Source organism: Piliocolobus tephrosceles, chromosome 7, assembly GCF_002776525.5.
Source record: "Piliocolobus tephrosceles isolate RC106 chromosome 7, ASM277652v3, whole genome shotgun sequence".
NCBI classification, from domain to species: domain Eukaryota; kingdom Metazoa; phylum Chordata; class Mammalia; order Primates; family Cercopithecidae; genus Piliocolobus; species Piliocolobus tephrosceles.
In genome coordinates, this window is record NC_045440.1 from 112,488,417 (window position 1) to 112,507,916 (window position 19,500).

The 19,500-nt window shown below is 39.2% G+C and overlaps 1 protein-coding gene across 1 annotated transcript in view; it reads left to right on the top strand.

Annotated features, from left to right (window-relative positions):
- The first annotated feature begins 4,027 nt into the window (after positions 1–4,027).
- TRHR (thyrotropin releasing hormone receptor) overlaps positions 4,028–19,500 on the top strand; it is a 34,352-nt gene continuing 18,879 nt past the window's right edge. The window contains exons 1-2 of the mRNA XM_023223236.2: positions 4,028–4,334; positions 4,880–5,756. Coding sequence (XP_023079004.1) covers positions 4,968–5,756 — 789 coding nt within the window. The 5' untranslated portion in view covers positions 4,028–4,334; positions 4,880–4,967. The remainder of the gene's footprint in view (positions 4,335–4,879; positions 5,757–19,500) is intronic.

Genomic DNA, 19,500 nt, shown 5'->3' on the forward strand with positions numbered 1-19,500 from the left:
CAAACTCTCATCAGAGATAAGGCAAGCCCCTTCTGCCTATGAGCCTGGATAATCAAAAACAAGTTAGCTACTTCCAAGATACAATGGGGATACAGGTATTGGGTAAATGCTCTTGTTCCAAATGGGAGAAATTGGCCAAAACAGAAAGGGTACAGGCCTCATACAAGTGGAAAATCTAGAAGGACAGCCATTAAATCTTAAAGCTCCAAAATAATCTCCTCTGACTCCATGTCTCACAGCCAGGGAATGCTGATGCAAGAGGTATATTCCCAAGACCTTGGGTAGATCCACCTCTGTGGCTCTGCAGGGTACAGCCCCTACAGCTGCCTTCATGGACTGGCATTGAGTGCGTGTGGCTTTTGCAGGTGCACAGTGCAAGCTATCAGTGGATCTATCATTCTGGGGTCTAGAGGATGGTGGCCCTCTTCTCACAGCTCCACTAGGCAGTGCCACAGTGGGGACTCTGTGTGGGGGCTCCAACTCCACATTTCCCCTCTGCACTGCTCTAGTAGAGGCTCTCCATGAAGGCTGTGCCCCTGTAGCAGACTTCTGCCTGGATATTCAGGCTTTTCCACACATCCTCTGAAATCTAGGTAGAGGTTTCCAAACCTCAATTCTGGCCTTCTACACACTATAGGGAGCATTTATTAGATATTATCTGAGTTTATAAATAGAAAACCTACCTTATGAAATCACGATTTGAAAATATAATTTTGCAAAGAGCATGAAGTTGATTGAAAGTTTATTGAGAAGATGAAAGTTGACTGATAGTACCATACTGAATAGGCAAATCTGGGGTGGTAAACTCAGAAATGTAGCCTCTCCAGAGTTGAAAGAACAAGTTTAGGGGGAGAAAGAAGTGGGACCAAGGACAGTCTGAGTCAGTGCACAAGGGAAACTGCCTTATTAGAAAACCTGCCTGGTGGTCATCAGATGGTTGTCTCATCACAAGCTCAAATGCTTCATGGCCAAAGTTGAGTCAGAAAATCACTCTCCTGTCTCCCCAAATCCCTGGCCATTTTACACAGCTGACTCTTGTAATCTATCACTTCTAGTCAGAATGTCTTCACTTTCCCCACTTTTCAAAGGAAAGCTGTGCTTTTCTTCAAGACCGTTCTCAGGTGTTATGTTGCCTCAGAAGCCCTCTCTGTGCCTCAGTTGACTGCCCTGACCACCCACAAATGCCTTCCCTTCATAGTCCAAACCCTATGAGTGCACATTTTTAGTGCATATCTCACTGTAACTGTTTACAAACCTGCTGCTCCCAATAGACCACAACCTACTTGGAGGTAAAAACAAAATTTTATGTACTAGCTGCCTGACACATAGTAGGAGCTTAATAATTATGTGTTAAAAAAAAAAAAAAAAAAAAAAGAGACACAGAAAAGAGACTCTGAATAATGGCCTTGCCTGTACGTGTTGAAGAATGGCATAAGAAAAGAATTGGAGTGGAGGTGGAATTGAGACAGCAGGTAGCATTATATGGGTTCTCTCCTCTCATCTTGACTACTTAGCTATAAGAATTGAAGTAAGCTGTTTTTATGAGGCCTGAAGGGTAACTAAACTCCTTGGGGGAACAAGATGGGAAGATGGGCTTTACGAAGTAAGACTTTTCGAGAGGAATTTTGGTTTGGAAGTGGTGGGGGTAGGGCGCAGTAAGGAGGAAACATCTTCATTTTAGAAAGCATTTTTCATTCTGAAAAGCAGGAGGCTAGACAAGAGACAAGCTTTTCAGAGTAATCTCTGTCGTCTAGGCCAGGGAGAAAGGCATAGGGGATATCCATTGTCCAGCGTGCTAAACCAGGTGGGGGAGAAAACTAGAACTCAGACAAAAATCCTGCTTGGGATAAAAGAATGTGCATTTGGATGGTGCCCTCACCTGTCTCTCTCAGGAACTTGGGTTTGAGGCAGGGATCAGAACTCAAATGGCGGCAGAGGGCAGGTATGCATGACTGAGAGATGCTGGAGGTAGTGTGGAGTGAGGAACAGGATGCACGTCCTGCACCAGGGACCCCTACAAACTCCTGACCACAACACCCACTCAGCCATAAATGATTATTTCTGTGAAAATATGCAAACCCCCTCATTGCCAGACCTTTCAAATGTTTATGATAACAATCCCAATTTAACATTCAATTTCTCTATTTTGAAAGGTAAAAAATAATAAACTATGTTAAATCCCTTGGGCCTACCATGTACAGACCAAACAATACATGTCTGAAGGCTGAATGTGGGGTCACACGTCATTAATTTGTAACTACAAATAATTGGGAAGGAGAAATGGATATTCAAGGATTCCTCAGCGGTTCAATGGGTCAAAGTCATTCAGTATCATCCAGAACTTCACCTTTACCTTCATCTCATTATTACCCAGATTTGGGCATATTTTTGATATCCCTATGGTCCCGTCTACTCAAAACAGACTCTTCCATTGACCCCTTCTAGAGGGTTTTATTATTTTATTTTATTATTTTTTGAGATGGAGTTTTGCTCTTGTCACCCACGCTGGAGTATAATGGCATGATCTTGGCTCACTGCAACCTCTGCCTCCCAAGTTCAAGCAATTCTCCTGCCTCAGCCTCCCGAGTAGTTAGGATTACAGGCACATGCCACCAAGCCCAGCTAATTTTTGTATTTTTAGTAGACACAGGGTTTCGCCATGTTGGCAAGGTTGGTCTCAAACTCCTGACCTCTGGTGATCCACCCACCTCAGCCTCCCAAAATACTGGTGGGATCACAGGCGTGAGTCACCGTGCCCGGCCTCCAGGTCTATTCTTAATCCACCAGATACCTTACAGGAAATTTAGCTAAGGGCATTTTTTCATTGTCAGTTAATAAAATAAAAGTGGAGAACCATTAGCATTTCATGTATTCAGTTGTTATCTTGAGAAAAGACACGTGTTTTCTGAGCTTCCATTAAAAAAATACAGATTTAAGACCAGGCATAGTGCCTCACACCTGTAATCCCAGCACTTTGGAAGGCTGAGGTGGGTGGGTCATTTGAGCCCAGAAGTTCAAGACCAGCCTGGGCAAAATAACAAAACCCCATCTCTACAAAAGAATACAAAAATTAGCTGAGTGTGGTGGTGTGTGCCTGTAGTCTCTGCTACACGGGAGGCTGAGGTGGGAGGATCACTTGAGCCCAGTAGGTCAAGGTTGCAGTGAGCTGTGATCATGCCACTGTACTCCAGTCTGGGTGACAGAGTGAGATCCTGTCTTAAAAAAAAAAAAAAAAAAAAAAAAAAAAGTATAGATTTCCCCACTGGCTACTTTAGAGGAATAATAAAGCTGAAGCGTACTTTTCTTCAAAAGATGTGTCTATAAATTTTCATTTCAGAGGTTTGGTAACAAAGGCACTGGTATAGATTTTTACTAGATGATTTTTCCACCTAGAAATAAACTGAGACAAAACATTGCTAGGTGGTTCATGTGATTGGAAATCCAGAGGACAGGCGAAGGGGAAAAGCACCCAGGGCCGATAGATTCTATAAAGTGGTCCAGAAATAGGAGTTGAAAAACTTAACAGACCTTATGCAGTTTAAATTGATGTTCCTAGCTCAAAGAGGCCTTTTAAAAATAATTGTTATAAGCATCAGCAGATTGCAGGTGAAATGGTTTGAAATCAATTTTAACTCATTTTCCATTCACAAAATACGAGAGGAGGAAGCCAATGGTACGGATTCACTTGAGAAACAGTACAAGGGTTTTCATAGTAGAGAAAGAGGTTGATTTCAGCTCAGACAGATATTTCAAGCTTCAAGGGCCGTGTCTAGACTGAGAAGGATTTGCTAACCCCAAAGTCCTATCAAACAAGGAGTGTAAATGTATTTCAGAGCAGCTTAAGTACTGGAGTTTCTGCAGAACTTAGATGATCAACAAAGACAAGGCCAGCTGCTTCTAGACCCCTGGCTTATGATTTCAGCTTTCCAAATTAAAGACGGTCTCATCAGCACATTTAATAGTAAATCCTCCAAGAGCAGAAGACTCTGAGTCAGTGAGGACTGACTGGCATTTGTGAGTGTGTGTGTGTGTGTCTGTGTGTGAGAGAGCGAGCGAGCGAGCGAGCGTGTATGTTCTCATTAGGGGACGATCTATGATTTGACAGCCTCACTGCTGCTGCTCCTGCTGCTGCTCCTGCTTCTGCTGCAGCTGTATGGTTTGTCATTAGTTGGAAAGGGCTGTGAGGGTTTGCAGAAACTGCAGTTTTAAAGACTGAGCACTGCTAAGTGGTCTCCATCTCAAATAGAGTAGATGAGATTTTCTGCAAGATTAGAAACTTGGAACTATTACCACTTCATCTACCCAGAAAATCAGGCAGTGCTACAGAGGATAAGGTAAGAGAAGAAATTGTCCTCTCTTGTATCTATGGGGCAGGGGGCATGGGGAAATGTCATCTCAATGGCTTTCTATTTTACACCAAAGACATCTCACCCTCTGAGAGCAAAAGAGGCAACAGCTAAATTTGTAACAAGCTTGATTATCGAGCTTCTTGGCTTTTTCCTCTGGTATCTTTTTCTTCTTCATCATACTTTTGCCAGGCATCTAAGAGGTGTATTAGTATTTATTTTTCAGTTAGCAGATATTATTTAATTTTTTTTCGATTGGGTACTGTTTCAAAACAAGGAGTTTTTACTGTTTCTCTTTCCTTAAGCATTTTTCTCCATTAAGAGGGAACTGATCCCTCTTAATGTGAGCTGGTCAAAACAGTTACTCCATTCTACACTAGAGACGCAATAAAGGAAGTTTTAAGAAGTACACATGAGCCCTATTCCCATAGAAAAACGGGAAGCGAAAGGAGTGGAAGTGAGGGTTATTTGTGATTGGGACTTGATCAGGAATTGTAACACTATTAATGAATATGTATTGTGACCCTTCACAGGGGGATGGAACTGCTGCAATAAAGGTGGGCACTGGAAAGAAGATGTTTTGAGAAGTCAGTGTTTCCGAGAAACTTTAAGCCACTAAAGATGGAAAACGAGACAGTCAGTGAACTGAACCAAACGCAGCTTCAGCCACGAGCAGCAGTGGCCTTAGAATACCAGGTGGTCACCATCTTACTCGTGCTCATTATTTGCGGCCTGGGCATTGTAGGCAACATCATGGTAGTCCTGGTTGTCATGAGAACCAAGCACATGAGGACCCCCACAAACTGCTACCTGGTGAGCCTGGCAGTAGCTGATCTCATGGTTTTGGTGGCCGCAGGCCTCCCCAACATAACAGACAGTATCTATGGTTCCTGGGTCTATGGCTATGTTGGATGCCTCTGCATTACTTACCTCCAGTATTTGGGAATTAATGCATCCTCTTGTTCAATAACAGCCTTTACCATTGAGAGGTATATAGCAATCTGTCACCCCATCAAAGCCCAGTTTCTCTGCACGTTTTCCAGAGCCAAAAAGATTATCATCTTTGTCTGGGCTTTCACATCTATTTACTGTATGCTCTGGTTCTTCTTGCTGGATCTCAATATTAGCACCTACAAAGATGCTATTGTGATATCCTGTGGCTACAAGATCTCCAGGAATTACTACTCACCTATTTACCTAATGGACTTTGGTGTCTTTTATGTTGTGCCAATGATCCTGGCTACCGTCCTCTATGGATTCATAGCTAGAATCCTTTTCTTAAATCCCATTCCTTCAGATCCTAAAGAAAACTCTAAGACGTGGAAAAATGACTCAACCCATCAGAACACAAATTTGAATTTAAATACCTCTAATAGATGTTTCAACAGCACAGTCTCTTCAAGGAAGCAGGTAAGCAAAACTGAAACTCCAAATCAATAGAGAAAATGTGGGATAGAGTTCCTTGGAGATGGGAACAACTTTGCCCTGTTTAACTGATGGCAAAACCAAAATACAATCATGCAAATGTTTCACAGTGTAAGCTTCTGCCTAACATATTAAATCCATCTCTAAAGCAACTGGAGATCTAAAAATAGATAGGGTAAATTTGATAGCACATCAGCAGGTATCAATTCAGGTGCTATTAAGATACAAAGAAATATAAACAGAAACTCTGGAAGTTCACCTTTAATATGTTTGTGCCTCTCTGGAAATGTTATCAGGATATTTGGACAATTTCTGGCTTCTGTAGAAAAGAGTTGTATTGCATGATAAAGAATTATCTTAAAAATCCATTGCACAACAAATATTTGACAGGACAGTTTGAAAACAGGTTAGTTAAAAAATAAATGAAACTTTCTTTGCCATTCTACAGTTACTCACAATGGAGACATATACCTGACAAAGTTTCCTGGACTTATTTTTGGTAGGCTTAGTGGGGGAAGATTCTATCACCCTCTCCTCCAGCTCCTTGCACAGTATCCCAGCATGCAGAAGCTGAAAATGCATTTTGCTTAGGAAATGTTCTAATAAAAAAGACAACATCAAGCTCAATTTTTCATAAAGAATGACTCAATTTTTCTAAAAAAATATGTTTTTTTCCTAAAAATTCTTTTATGCTTTTAGATCACCTGAATGCCCATATAATTAGTTGAATAGTGTTTCACTAGTGAACCAAAACTTTATTGCAGTACATATGATTTATAAAATGATATAGGAATAAAATACTTTTATATCATTTACACATTTATCTAGATTTATACACTTGTTCTAAGTTACTTATAAACTTAGCTTTAAGTTTCTTTTCCTTGTTTGGTAAATATAATGAACAGATGATAAATATTTATTCTCATAGTTAACAAAGAAAGCTAAACTTGAAATCAACATGCTGATTCTTTTAAATGGGTTGAATTTTCTCATATTTCTTGCAAGGAATATAGTTCTTTCTGTGTACCTAGTTTGAAACTGAGTGTACTTTGTAAAAAAGTATATATATGAATCATTCCCACTGTTACTTCATAAATTCTAGTTGATATATGCATTGTAACCAGACACAGCGAAATAAACTGCTAAAAAAGTTAAGAGTTTTAGATATGCATGAAATGAATAATGAGCCATAACTTAAAGGAAACATATACTGCATTTTAAATGGCGCTGTAATACTTGGTTTATATGACACTTATTACTTAAAATAACTAGATGACAGGAGAGAAGACCTAAGCAACTATTGCCAGCTCTTAGATTTCTTTTGCCTTGGATCTAGCAGTGCTACCTACTCTAAGGCTTATTTGGCCATTTTTTACCCAAAATTTGATTAATGGAAATTTAGAGATCTATTGACTATCTTCCAAGACAAACGTTGATAATATAATAAGAAAGTAAAGAATATGTACATCTCAATTAGACACCAAACATGGGTTAATGTCAGCAGCAAGGAAGGTCAGGGAGTAAATTCATTCATTAGACTCTAATTTGCATTCCTGTTATAAATTTTTAAAACTTGTTTGTCCTGCCTAATGTCCTTTCTTTCCATTACAGTCATTACTACCTATCAGCATTAATATGTTTTAATTTGCTAATTGTGTTACATATTCACACTCTTATTTCAAAACTGTTACCGATACGCTGTCTTTACAGAGGCTGTATGATAGAAGAAAAAGCCAAAGCTTTGGCTCCAAACAAACTTGGGCTTAAATGCCAGGATTCTGTTCAAACTCTATAACCTTGGATAAGCAGAACTCTGTGAGCCTTAGTTTTGTCATCTATAAAATGAGATAAGTAGCAATATCCATGATCCGTGTGAGGACCCATGAAATACTTCCTGAAAGATGCCTAAAGTGGAGTGGTGATTAATGCTTGAGTGTTAACTAGGCCCCTTCTTAATTTTAAAAATATATTTTGGCAATTGTGAGGGAACTACAGGTTTTTCCTTAAAAATACACATTCACTGCTTTATCGAAGATTACTTGTTGAACAAATGTGTATATGACATGGTAACTTCTTTACGGAGTTTTTTTTTTTAATAATTAGAGCATTTGGAAATACATTCTGAGCATTTGGGGTTGTCACATTAACACCACTGTCAGCCTCCAAGAATAAGGAATGAAGTTCCCTTATTGCAAACACCAATAACACCCTAACTGAGAAACATGGAGTGACATATAAGCCAAGAGGAGTGTATTTGAGCAATGTGTCTTGTAATGCAACCCCGATTATAGATGGGATGGGAGTTCAGAGAAAAGAAGGAAAATTACCGGGCTACAGGAATCAGAGAAGTCTTCAAGGAAGAGGTGGCTTTTAAGATGGCTCTGGAAGGATGAAGATAATTTGAAAAGTAGAAGTCAAGAAGGACAGTATCCCATGCATAAAGCACAAGACATAGTGGGTGGGATGAGAATGGCGTGGGTTTGGAGAGGGACCAAGTAGGGGCATATAGAGTGGGACTTATGGGATGGAGCGACTTAGTTGTCTGAAATGAATGATGTATTTAGGGGAGTGGTAAAAAGTAAGACTGGACTGATAGAAGTGTATGAGAGTGAAAGAAGAGAAAGAGACAGAGAAGGCTGTGGAGGATCCAGACAATCGGGCAAAGAAAGGAATTGGAACTTAATGCAGAGGCAACAAAGAATGTGAGTGATGAGCAGGGAGCAGTGATGATGAAATGGTATTTAGGGATGAGAAATCTGACAGTTCTTGGGGAGGCAGATTTGAAGAGAGAGAGATCGGTGGCAGAAAGACCACTTTGGAAGTTGTTAGTAGCGATACAGGCATGAGGCAGTAAAATCATCTATCAGGAGAATTTAAAGTAAAGAGTAAACCAGAAAGATGTTTCAAAGAAAGAAACGGTGTGATGTAAACATATTCGACATAAAGGATGAAGAAAGGACAATTCAGCACAGCCTCAGGATTCTGAGTCTAGAAGAATGTGGTGCCCCTGATCAATGGAAATAAGAACAGTGAAGGGGAGCCAGTTTTGTACAAAATTAGTGACCTGCTTTTTTCTTCTTCTAAAATAGTTATTTTCTTAAATCTTTGAAAGGTTCAAACCTCCACCTTCTATAGCCAAAGGACTTTAATTTTAATATTCTCTGCATTTTTTTCTTTTAGGCAAGTTTAATTTACAGTTTAATAAATACTCATCAGGTTCAGGTCTTTCTAATCAAGTTCTTACATTCAAATGTGCATAGCCTAAAAGAGTCACATTTAAAAAGGAAGTAAAAGAGCATTTACATGTAAAGGACAAATGTGAGTTTTTTCCTTGCTTATTTGTTTTTAACTTAACATTCTCTATGCAGAAAATCCAGGCCAGAATCTTTGTTTTCTTTTTTCCAGAGATTCAATTATGTTTTAGGAAACCATCTAAATGTTGGGTAAATTAAGTAAGATAAATTACCCAAACTTATGGCTTGGAATTGTGTAAACCAAAAGGATTATCTCATTGACTAAATATATTGCTTTTATAGTTGGTTGTTTTAATATAAAAGAGGCATTGTTTAAATTTTCATACTTGCCTCATTTCAGCTCTATCTACACAATGCCTCAAGAGTGCCTCATTTCAGTCAATTCAGGGGTTCCACATTATGTAGATACAATCTCCCTATTATTGACTGTGTATTTCTATGTAATTGATTGGATTTTTGGTGTTTTGAAAGCACAGAAACACCTGAACATCTTAGTAAAATGTAATATCAATAAATACATTCAATTCAAATAAATACTTTCTACAGGATGCAGAAATATGCAGAATATTTTATAGATTTATAAAACAGGCTACCAGTTTTATTTTCAATAGAGTTACTTTAATATTTTTTTCCTAATTCTTACGGAATACCTAGTAGAGAAACCATGTAACATAGTCTTAATAGAAGCTCTAAGAGTAATGGCAGAATTCTTACTATGGAATTCACTTGACTCATCAAGTCATAAAAATATCAAACAGTCTTTGTTTCCAGGAAACTATTAAATATCTAGAAGGAATATTGGTAACCCAAGAAACAAAAACAACTTTCCTTTTTATTTATTTATATTTATTTATTTATTTTTGAGATGGAGTCTCCCTCTGTAGTCCAGGCTGGAATGCAGTGGCGGTATCTCAGCTCACTGCAACCTCTGCCCCCAGAGTTCTAGAGATTCTTCTGCCTCAACCCCCCGAGTAGCTGGGATTACAAGTGTGCACCAACACACCTGGCTAATGTTTTGTATTTTTAGTAGAGACAGGGTTTCACCATGTTGGCCAGGCTGGTCTTGAACTCTTGACCTCAGTTGATCCGCCAGTCTCTGCCTCCCAAAGTGCTGGGATTACAGGCTTGAGCCACCGCACCTGGCACAACTTTCCTTTTTAAAGTAATGCATACCTTTTGCTGTTATTGGTGATGATGACACTGATGCTATAAAAGCAATCATGTGTATTATGGAAAATATAGAAAACTAGAATAGGAAAAAGCCATCTCTTACCTCCTGACCCCATCTCTCAAGGACCAAAATCAGTATCATTTTGTTATATTGCTTTTCTTATGTTTTCACTGGATCTTTTTTTTTAAACACAATTATAGTCAAATGTATATGTAGTTTTGGCTTCCAGGTATTCCATATAAAGTTTTGGGAATAATATTCTCAAAGGGAAAGCACAAGGCAAAGCAAAAGGAAATGATCAGGATTGAGATCGTTTCTCTGAGCCTCAGTTTTCTCATCAATAAAATAAGAAAAACAATGACCTCATAGTGCTGTTGCTGAAGTCATATCAGATATAACAGACAAAATTCAGGTTTGCTTTCCTCCCACCTGTCCAGCTACCTACTCTTCCCTCTCTCCTATGCGTCTCAGTGATCCCCACCTCACTGGGCACCCTCCCAACCCTCTCTTAAGCACACCTCAGTCATAAAATGCTCATGGAAAATGAAGACACTCAGATAAAGAACTGGCTTCCATGTATCTTCCCTCTTCTCCCCTGCCTCGCTCCAACTCCTACCTCTAGTGCTATTTACATTTTCTTTTTTTTTTTTTTTTTTTTTTTGAGACAGAGTCTCGCCCTGTCACCAGGCTAGAGTGCAGTGGCGCGATCTCGGCTCACTGCAACCTCCGACTCCTAGGTTCAAGTGAATCTCCTGCCTCAGCCTCCCGAGTAGCTGAGATTACAAGCATGCGCCACCATGGCCAGCTAATTTTTGTATTTTTAGTGGAGACGGGGTTTCACCACGTTGGCCAGGATGGTCTTGATCTCCTGACCTCATGATCCGCCAGCCTTGGCCTCCCAAAGTGCTGGGATTACAGGCATGAGCCACCATGCCCGGCCTATTTACGTTTTAAAGAATACATGTTTTGGGGTGTGAATGAATGTTTCATTAAATTGGGGGAAGATATTGAACAATAATGACCTACTGCAAAATTTTACTTAATGTGGACCCAGCTCTAGCTTTAGAACTTTTGCTTTCCCTCCAACTCATTAAAAAAAAAAACAAAAAAGAAAAAGGAAAGGAGACTAAGAAGATAGTTACTGACCAGCCTTCACCTGTCTAGTGCTTGGATACCCCAAGTTTGCATTTTGAAGAATTCATGAGAGGCTATGTAAAACCTGCAAGACACATAGGAAAGGAGGCGCATTGTTGGAATGTCAGGCAGTAGGGCTGACATTTGGGACCATAAAATCTCATAAATTATAAACGTAAGCAACTGCCAGTTCCACCTACATCTAAGAGAACCTTTACTCAACAGATTCATTCTTCTCCCCAGGTAGCTTAAGCAATGATTAAGCTCACAAGGCAAATTAATGATATTAAACTCTTCAGCATTAGGCCTAAATTAGAGGTTTCCCAAGTACTGAGACTACAGACTCATCTTTCATTTTATTTTTTTTTAATTTTTTTTCAGTTTTTTTTTTAGAGACGGGGGCCTTGCTCTGTCATGCAGGCTGGAGGGTAGTGGTGCAATCATAGCTCACTGAAACCTCTACCTCCTGAGTTCAAGAAATCATCCTGCTTCAGTCTCCCAAGTAGCTGGGACTACAGGTGCACACTGTTGTGCCCAGCTCATCTTTTATTTTTAATTGTTTTATTTGTTCCAATGCCTGGGTTCAACTATATACTTAATAGTGTAAATATCTCTAAGTTCAGGAGAAACATGTATAATTTTTTGTGACAGCTCACAGCTACATGTGCCATTTTATTTTTATTAAAGAATAGTTATCTATTTTCTGATTCACATCCTATATAAGAAAAGATTTTGTACATATCCTATAAATTATCTCCTAAAGTTGTGTGTTTTGTGTGCTTTGATTTAGATAAATACACATTGGTTATTCCTAATTTTATATTTGCATAAAAACTGCAAATATAAAATTAGAAATAAATAATGTGTATTTATGAATAATTGAGCCATAAGTTCACTAGCAGAGAAAAATAAATTATTCTATATGCCTACAAAAAAGAAAGAACAATGCTCCTATAGAATTCAATCTGTTCACACAAGAAACATCATAAAATCAGCTAAAATTGAAGATGACAAACTACTTTATACTTCTTTACATAGCCTCTCATGAATTCTTCAACATGCACACAGATACAACATGCACACAAGTTCCAGACACATGAAGTCTGGTTGGTAAGTATGTTCTTAGTTTCCTTTAGGTTTTTTTTTTTTTTTTTAATGAGTTGGGGAAAAAAGCAACAGTTATAATACTTGAGCTGGGTCAGTGTTGAACAAAATTTTGCAACAGATCATTCTTATTCGATATGTTCCCTAATTTAATTAAACATTCATTCACATCCAAAAAGCCCCTAGCACTATCCTAGGTATAGAGGCTACAGGGATCTATAAAGACAAACTCTTTATCTTCAAGGAGCTTACTATGGGCCACGTACACAAATAATTCTGAGCATACCACTACATTCTATGAGAGAGAACATGGCATCCATGAAAGAAGGAAAATGGGGGAAGGCTTTTGGAGTACATAGTATTTGAACTGGACCTATAAAGGTGGGATGAATGCCTGCAAGCAGCAATAGTCAGAGAGAAAAGAAGGAAAGTTCAACAGAAAGGGGGAAGTAGATAGGAGAAGACTGGGCATGTTCAGAGTGGGAGTAATCTGGTATTGTTGAAGCAAGCTTTGGAAGGCCAGTGTCTACAGAAGAAGTCTGAGCCAGATTGTAGTCCTGCTACACCTAATTCCCACCTCTCCTCCCCATCCTGTCCCTTGTCATTCTACATGCTTTCTTCTATGGCCATGCTTACAACTTTCACCTGAGTCTTCAGTATATAGCTTCAGAAAAGACATCTCCCGACCCATAAATACAATTGTTTTTTGGACATCACATAATTACATCATATCCAATAGGTCTAAAACAAAACACATTATTTTGCCTTATAAACCTCTACCTCTTTATTTCTTTCCTGCGTTAGATTCCCAAACCAGAAACCTGGGGGTCCTTCTAAGGGCCTTCATCTCCTGTTATCCCCCTGCTCCCCATAGCTAAGCAATAACCATGTCCTAGTGATTCCAGCTCATTATTCTCCTGCTGACCTACTTCTCCACTCGCACCGCTGCTGCCCTGGTTCACCGCCTCTCACTGCCCTATTTCACTGCATACCTTACCAGCTTCTCTTGCTCCCATGGCACTCTCCTCCAAATCATTCTGCACATTACTCACTAAGGGATCTCTCTAACACAGAAATACTATCAGCATAATTTTTACAGTCCCCTGAGCGCTGGAGTTTTAACTCCTTAGAATCATAAATAAGAACTTGTCCCTTTCCTACATTTTCGGCTTCCTCTCACATGGCTCTCGCAACTTACACATTATGCTCCAGCAATTCTGAATTATTTGTAGTTCTCTGAACTTGCTGCATTCTCTCAGCTGGAACACCCTTCATCTGGCAAACCCCCAATTATCTTTCAAGTCATAAATCAAATGATACCCAGCTGCCCCATCAAACCTCAACTGAATTTCTCAGGTAGATTTATATAGCTACATTCCTAACTACATGTAAGGTAGGTGTTCTTCCTATGTTTCCACAGTACTTTGCATACACATGTGCTTTAGTAATTCTTTGTCCTCATAATTGGTAGCATGTCTTCCCACTCTCATTAACATCCCAAAGAGTAGGGCCCTATATTCTGGTACCCTCAGCCCTGTGTTTGGTATACAGTAGGTTCCCAAAAGTGCACACACTCAGTGGTGTTTAGCTGCCAAGGAGTACAGGCTTTGCAAGAGCAGGTGATTAGTCTCACTCCCCAATTCCACATTCAGTGCCATCACACTGTTGGCTTCAAATTGGTCATGGTTGAATTACTTTACAAAATCAGCAAATATGACAAGCCAGGGTCCCCTTTTTTTTGTGGAGAGTTGGTTGTTAAATACTTATCAGCACACTTTTGTGTTAGTGTGTGCATGTATATATAAAAACATATATGTGTATATATATAAAATACGTAATTTTACAAATGTAGTAAAAGAAAGTATGAAAGAAAACATTCGTACAGACTTAGGGACTCGGTCAGGTCCAACACTCTATTTTGCTTCCTGAAAAATTATCCTTTACATGTGACATATTCTTCTGATTTTAATTAAAATCTCCTTGTCTTTTATTAAATCATTTATGAATTCCCAAAATAACAATAGTGCAACTAGCCAGCACAATGGTGATTGTGTTAGTACAGATGTTTTAGGAAGATTTCCCCCTCCAAATAGGACAGGCTGATTTGGAAACATGGCACACTCAGATAATTGACTTCATTGTACAATAACCTGTTGGCTTTCCCATGAACCTTTAAATTCCCTCCACAATAAGATAGCTACCTTGGACAGAAGGCATAGAGAGGCAGAGAAATGACAGCCCAGGGAAGGGAAACAAAATGAAGAGAGGTACAAAGATGAGAACAAATCCATCTGAGTGCTCCTATGTGACTAATTTTCCTTAAACAGTTTTCACACATTCATCTTCTTAAAAAAAATTATATATATATATATCTCCCAGCTTCTCTGAGGGCTTTCAACACCCTTTAAAATATGACCCTTTCATCACTTTTCTTTCTTCATCCATTATCTCTTCAATTCAATAAACATTTATTAAGCACCAATTTTATGCCAAATACTGCCTAAAGAACCAATAATACTCTCTTCTAGAACATTCAGTAGAATATGAAAGATCTACATTAAAACACAAGGTTAAGCTGTGCAGTGTACAGAAGAGATAAGAAAATGGTACTTATTGTGCGTAATGTTGAAGAGCAAGCCCCCAGTGGGATACAAGTCACTCTCAGGCTTGAAAAATGAGTAGGCATTCACCAGGCCAATGTGAAATACAAGAAGACCTTCCAACCCGCAGAAGTAGTCAATGAGGCCAGAAAAACAAAGCCCAAGACCATCATCAACACCTGCCTTCTTAGTTTTCTCTTCAAGCTATTGAGCAATGCCAGAGAATATCACATTCTACAGACAGTGGCTTCTTCATCCTTGGAGTTTCCATTCCAAATGGGTCCTCAGGGATTTCTGTCTATCCATTTGCAGAACCATAATCAGTTTCCTCTTTTTATGTCTTAAATGCCTATTTCAAAATTCCCTACTGTCCTTGTGTCACTATACATGGAATTCTTTCCTCTGAAATTTCTCACACACCTAATATCTCCCTTCTATTGTTATGACTACAGTTCCAGTCCCATTGTGTCCTCTCTGCACTGTAGGCAAGAAGGCTGATCTCCTGCCTTGCCACATATGAAGAAGCCTCCTTCCAATCCCCCTGCCTTTTTTTTTTTTTTTTTTTTTTGAGACAGTCTTGCTTTGTCACTCAGACTGGGGTGCAGTGGTTTGATCTCAGCCTCAACTTCCTGAGCTCAAGCAATTCTCCAACGTCAGCCTCCTGAATAGCTGGGACTATAGGTGTGTGCTGTGTGCCACCATGCCTGTCTAATTTTGTTCATTTTTGTATAAAGACGAGGTCTCACTATGTTGCTCAGGCTGCTCTAAAAACTCCTGGGCTCAAAGGATTCTCCTACCTTGCCCTCCCAAAGTGCTAGGATTACAGCCATCAGCCATCACATCCCCCAACCCGCACCCTGCCTCTTGATTGCCCTTCTCCAGTTCTTCTTCCAGGGTGCTTGCTGCTAGAATAATCTAAAATGTAAACTTGATACCATCGCTATGCTGCCTGAAATCCTTCAATCTTCCCATTTTCTATATGTTGAAATACCAAGTCACTATATTGGCATATTAGGACATTTATGATCTGCTCCCTGCTTACTTTCCCAAACTCATCTGCCCTGTGTCCCCCAACACACCCTCATACAGGCAGTTTCCGTCACTGTTACACTCTCTCATGCCTGCCAACCAGCATGCAGACTCCTCCAGGCTTGAGCACTCGCTAGCCCCTTATTTGACCTGTTTCTCTCTATCCTCCCTGTGGTAGGTCACCTCTCAGAGCAGGCTTTCCTGACCACCACTGGTAGGGTTTGGTGTTTCTCCCTTCGCGTTGTATCATTTTGTGCATTCATCTGTATGGTTCACCATTTTGCTGTTAATAATTTGTTCCAATGCCCCTTTCTCTCAGCAGACTGTGCATCCCACAGTGGTAGAAACGTGATCCTATTTATTGTTGTGTCCACGGTGCCTCTGTGGTGCCCAGGGACATATTGATAAATGACTAAACTAGTAAAGCCTGGATATACAGGATAAGAACGTGGGAGAATCAAATATGACTCTAAAGATGTTTTTCAGGAAACAGAAAATGGTAGAATTATTGAAAGAAATGGTAAGGGAGAGATATTAAACAGAGATATTAAGAGGAGGAGTTTTATGGAGGCGTTGGAAATATAGGATTGGAAATGAGTGGTCAGGATCACATAAAGTGGATTTGTGAATCAATATAATAATAGAAAGAAGGTGTGGTGGGGGGTGAATTTAAAGTATGAAGAACAGACTGACAAACACTGAGGTCTAGAAGAATGTTTACAAATAGGAGGCTAAAATGGGATAGGAGACTTAGCTAGAAATAAAAGGATCTATTTTCTCCTCTTGGACATAGCTAGCGGGCCAAAGACATGTTTTAGTAGATTCTCTCAGTTGGGAGAAAAATTAAAGAAATGAAAATGAGCCAAGGAGCAAGGGAAAACGCAGTTAAAAGAATAAGTGTATTTATCTAAAACAGAAGTCACGGTCTTGCCACTGGAGTCAAACACGACACTTGAGAGCTGCATGGAAGTACATGAGAAGAACTCGAATAAATTTAAAGCTAAATTAGCTCTGAAAATTAAACAAGGCCACATACATATGCACATGGATTAGGATGTATAATGGGAAACACTTGACAGCCATATTCAGTTGAAATAAAAATAGATAACATTTCAAAAAGAAAACACTGCAACCTTTCATAAACAACACTGGTGACTTTTGGCTATAACCCTTGGAGAGATTGCTCTGAACATAATTATATAGTAGCTGCAAGAAAGTAAAGCATCCTATGACTCTCCATTGTGGGCCTTTGTTGTTTGAGTTTTATGAGGATTTATGACTATGGGGAAACTCAGCATATTTTCTGTGGGCAGCAGCTCTTAGCTTAGAAAATAAGGAAGTGGCTCAGTGAGAGAGGTGGCACCACTGTGAGAGTGAGAGAGGACAGCGGCAGGGTGAATGCAGAGCACCCCATGAATTTTTAAAGATCATTTTTGTATAGTTAAGTGACTCAAGCCCCTGGCAATGTGCAAAACTGACACCCTGCCACGTTTCTTCTGATAGGAGTTCAGCTTTGTGACTAATTTTACTTGACAAACATTTGAAAGATTATGCACACATAAAATTCAGTAGGGGAGGGCAGGAGAAAGTAATTCACTGGTAGATTTTCTGTTTTACCAGGAAAAATAGGAATAGGCTCATATTCAGAGTATATTTACAGGAGAAATATTTAACTAGAGATTATAAGGGGCTAGGATAGACCTCCAGGGATTTCTTTAGGAATCCGTTGGAAATCTCTCTGAATAAGTTAAAAGCAATCGAATTGATACATTGGCATAAAGCAACTGCAGTACACAGTAGAAGTGCTATCCTGGAATTAAGTATGGTCTGCTTCTGAATTCCAAAATAGTAATTCTATTATTACAATCCCTTCCAGCATGTTATATTATATGCGACAGGAAAATGGTGAAATTAAGGAGCAGATAGATTCAGACAGATTTGCATCTCCTCACCTATGATTTATTTAAAATGATACTAAATGTCAGGGATTCTATTAGGCATTAGGATACAAAAATGATTAAAACAAAGCTTATGCTCACAAAATGTTCACAGTCTAATACAGAAGACAGAATAGTAAACTGATAAAGTCATAAAGAAACAAATGTTATCATAGTGAAAACACACAGATTAGTGGCACCTGATCTACATGGCTTGGAGAGAGATGGGCACCAGAAAGGCTTTCTGGAAATGAGCACTCTTAAGCTGAGCATTGTGAATTCATAGGCATTTTGTAGGTAAAGGGAAGGAAGATGGTTTATATACTAGGAACTACACAGATGAAGACCAGAAATCTAGAAATAACACAATCAGTCCATAATACGGCAAGTAGCTCCTTAAGTCTGGGCAACAAAAGGCGAGACTAGTGACGTAAGCAGAGATCAGGAAATAAGGCCTTTATTTAGTATATATATGAAGGATTTGGGCAAGCTTCTAAAGGCTATGGAAATATATTGGGAGATTACAAGGCAAAGAGTGTTATAATCAGAGTTAAGCGTGGGGAAGACCACTCTGTCTTCAATGTGGCCAAATAATTGAACCAAAGTCAAAGCCATTAGTTAGGAGAAGTCTGGAACAATATGGGCAAGATATGAATCAATCTCCAAGGGCCTAACAGAATAAGGTAAATAGCATTTAGGATAGGGAAGAAAATGATACATTTGGAACAGAATCAATAGATTTGGTGTGAGTAGATGTGTAGAAAGTGGAATCGAAAGGAGTCAAAGTGACTTTACTTGAACCATGGAGAGAGAAAGTGGTGTGACTGTTGAGAGCCTGAATTCCAGTTTCACCCCTTGGAATGAGAGCCAGGGTTGGCTGCTGACTATGTGATGTGAACAAGTTAACTTACAACCTTGAGCCTCGGTTTGCATATCTGTAAAAAGAATAACAGTACCTATCTCACAAGGTAGTTATTAGGGTTGAGTGTAAAATTTCATATGTAATACTTCTCACAGTGCCTGCAACATGGAAATAATAAATGTTAGCTACTGTTATTATTAATTGAATAGTGTAACTTCTGTGCCTGGAACATGGAAATAATAAATGTTAGCTACTGTTATTATTAATTGAATAGTGTAACTTATGTAAATGTTGACAACAGTAGAGAAGAAACATATTTCAGTAGGGCAAGCATGTCAGGTTTAGTTTTGTCCATGTTGTACTTGAAGTGTCTATAAAATACCAGGATACAAATAGAAATATAAATTTAAGGCTCAGAAGAAACATATAGACTGGAGATACAGCTTTGGGAGTAATTAGTATACAGATGGTTTGTTGAAGACACCAGAGTAGATGTAATCACTAGAGGAAATTTTGTAATGTAGAAAAGAAACCCTGGCATAGCTAGAATTCTAGGAGAATGAGATGAAGAGCCTTTGAAATAAACAGAGAAGGACTATTCAGAGAGGGAGGAGGAAAACCAGGAGAAAGAGTCACAG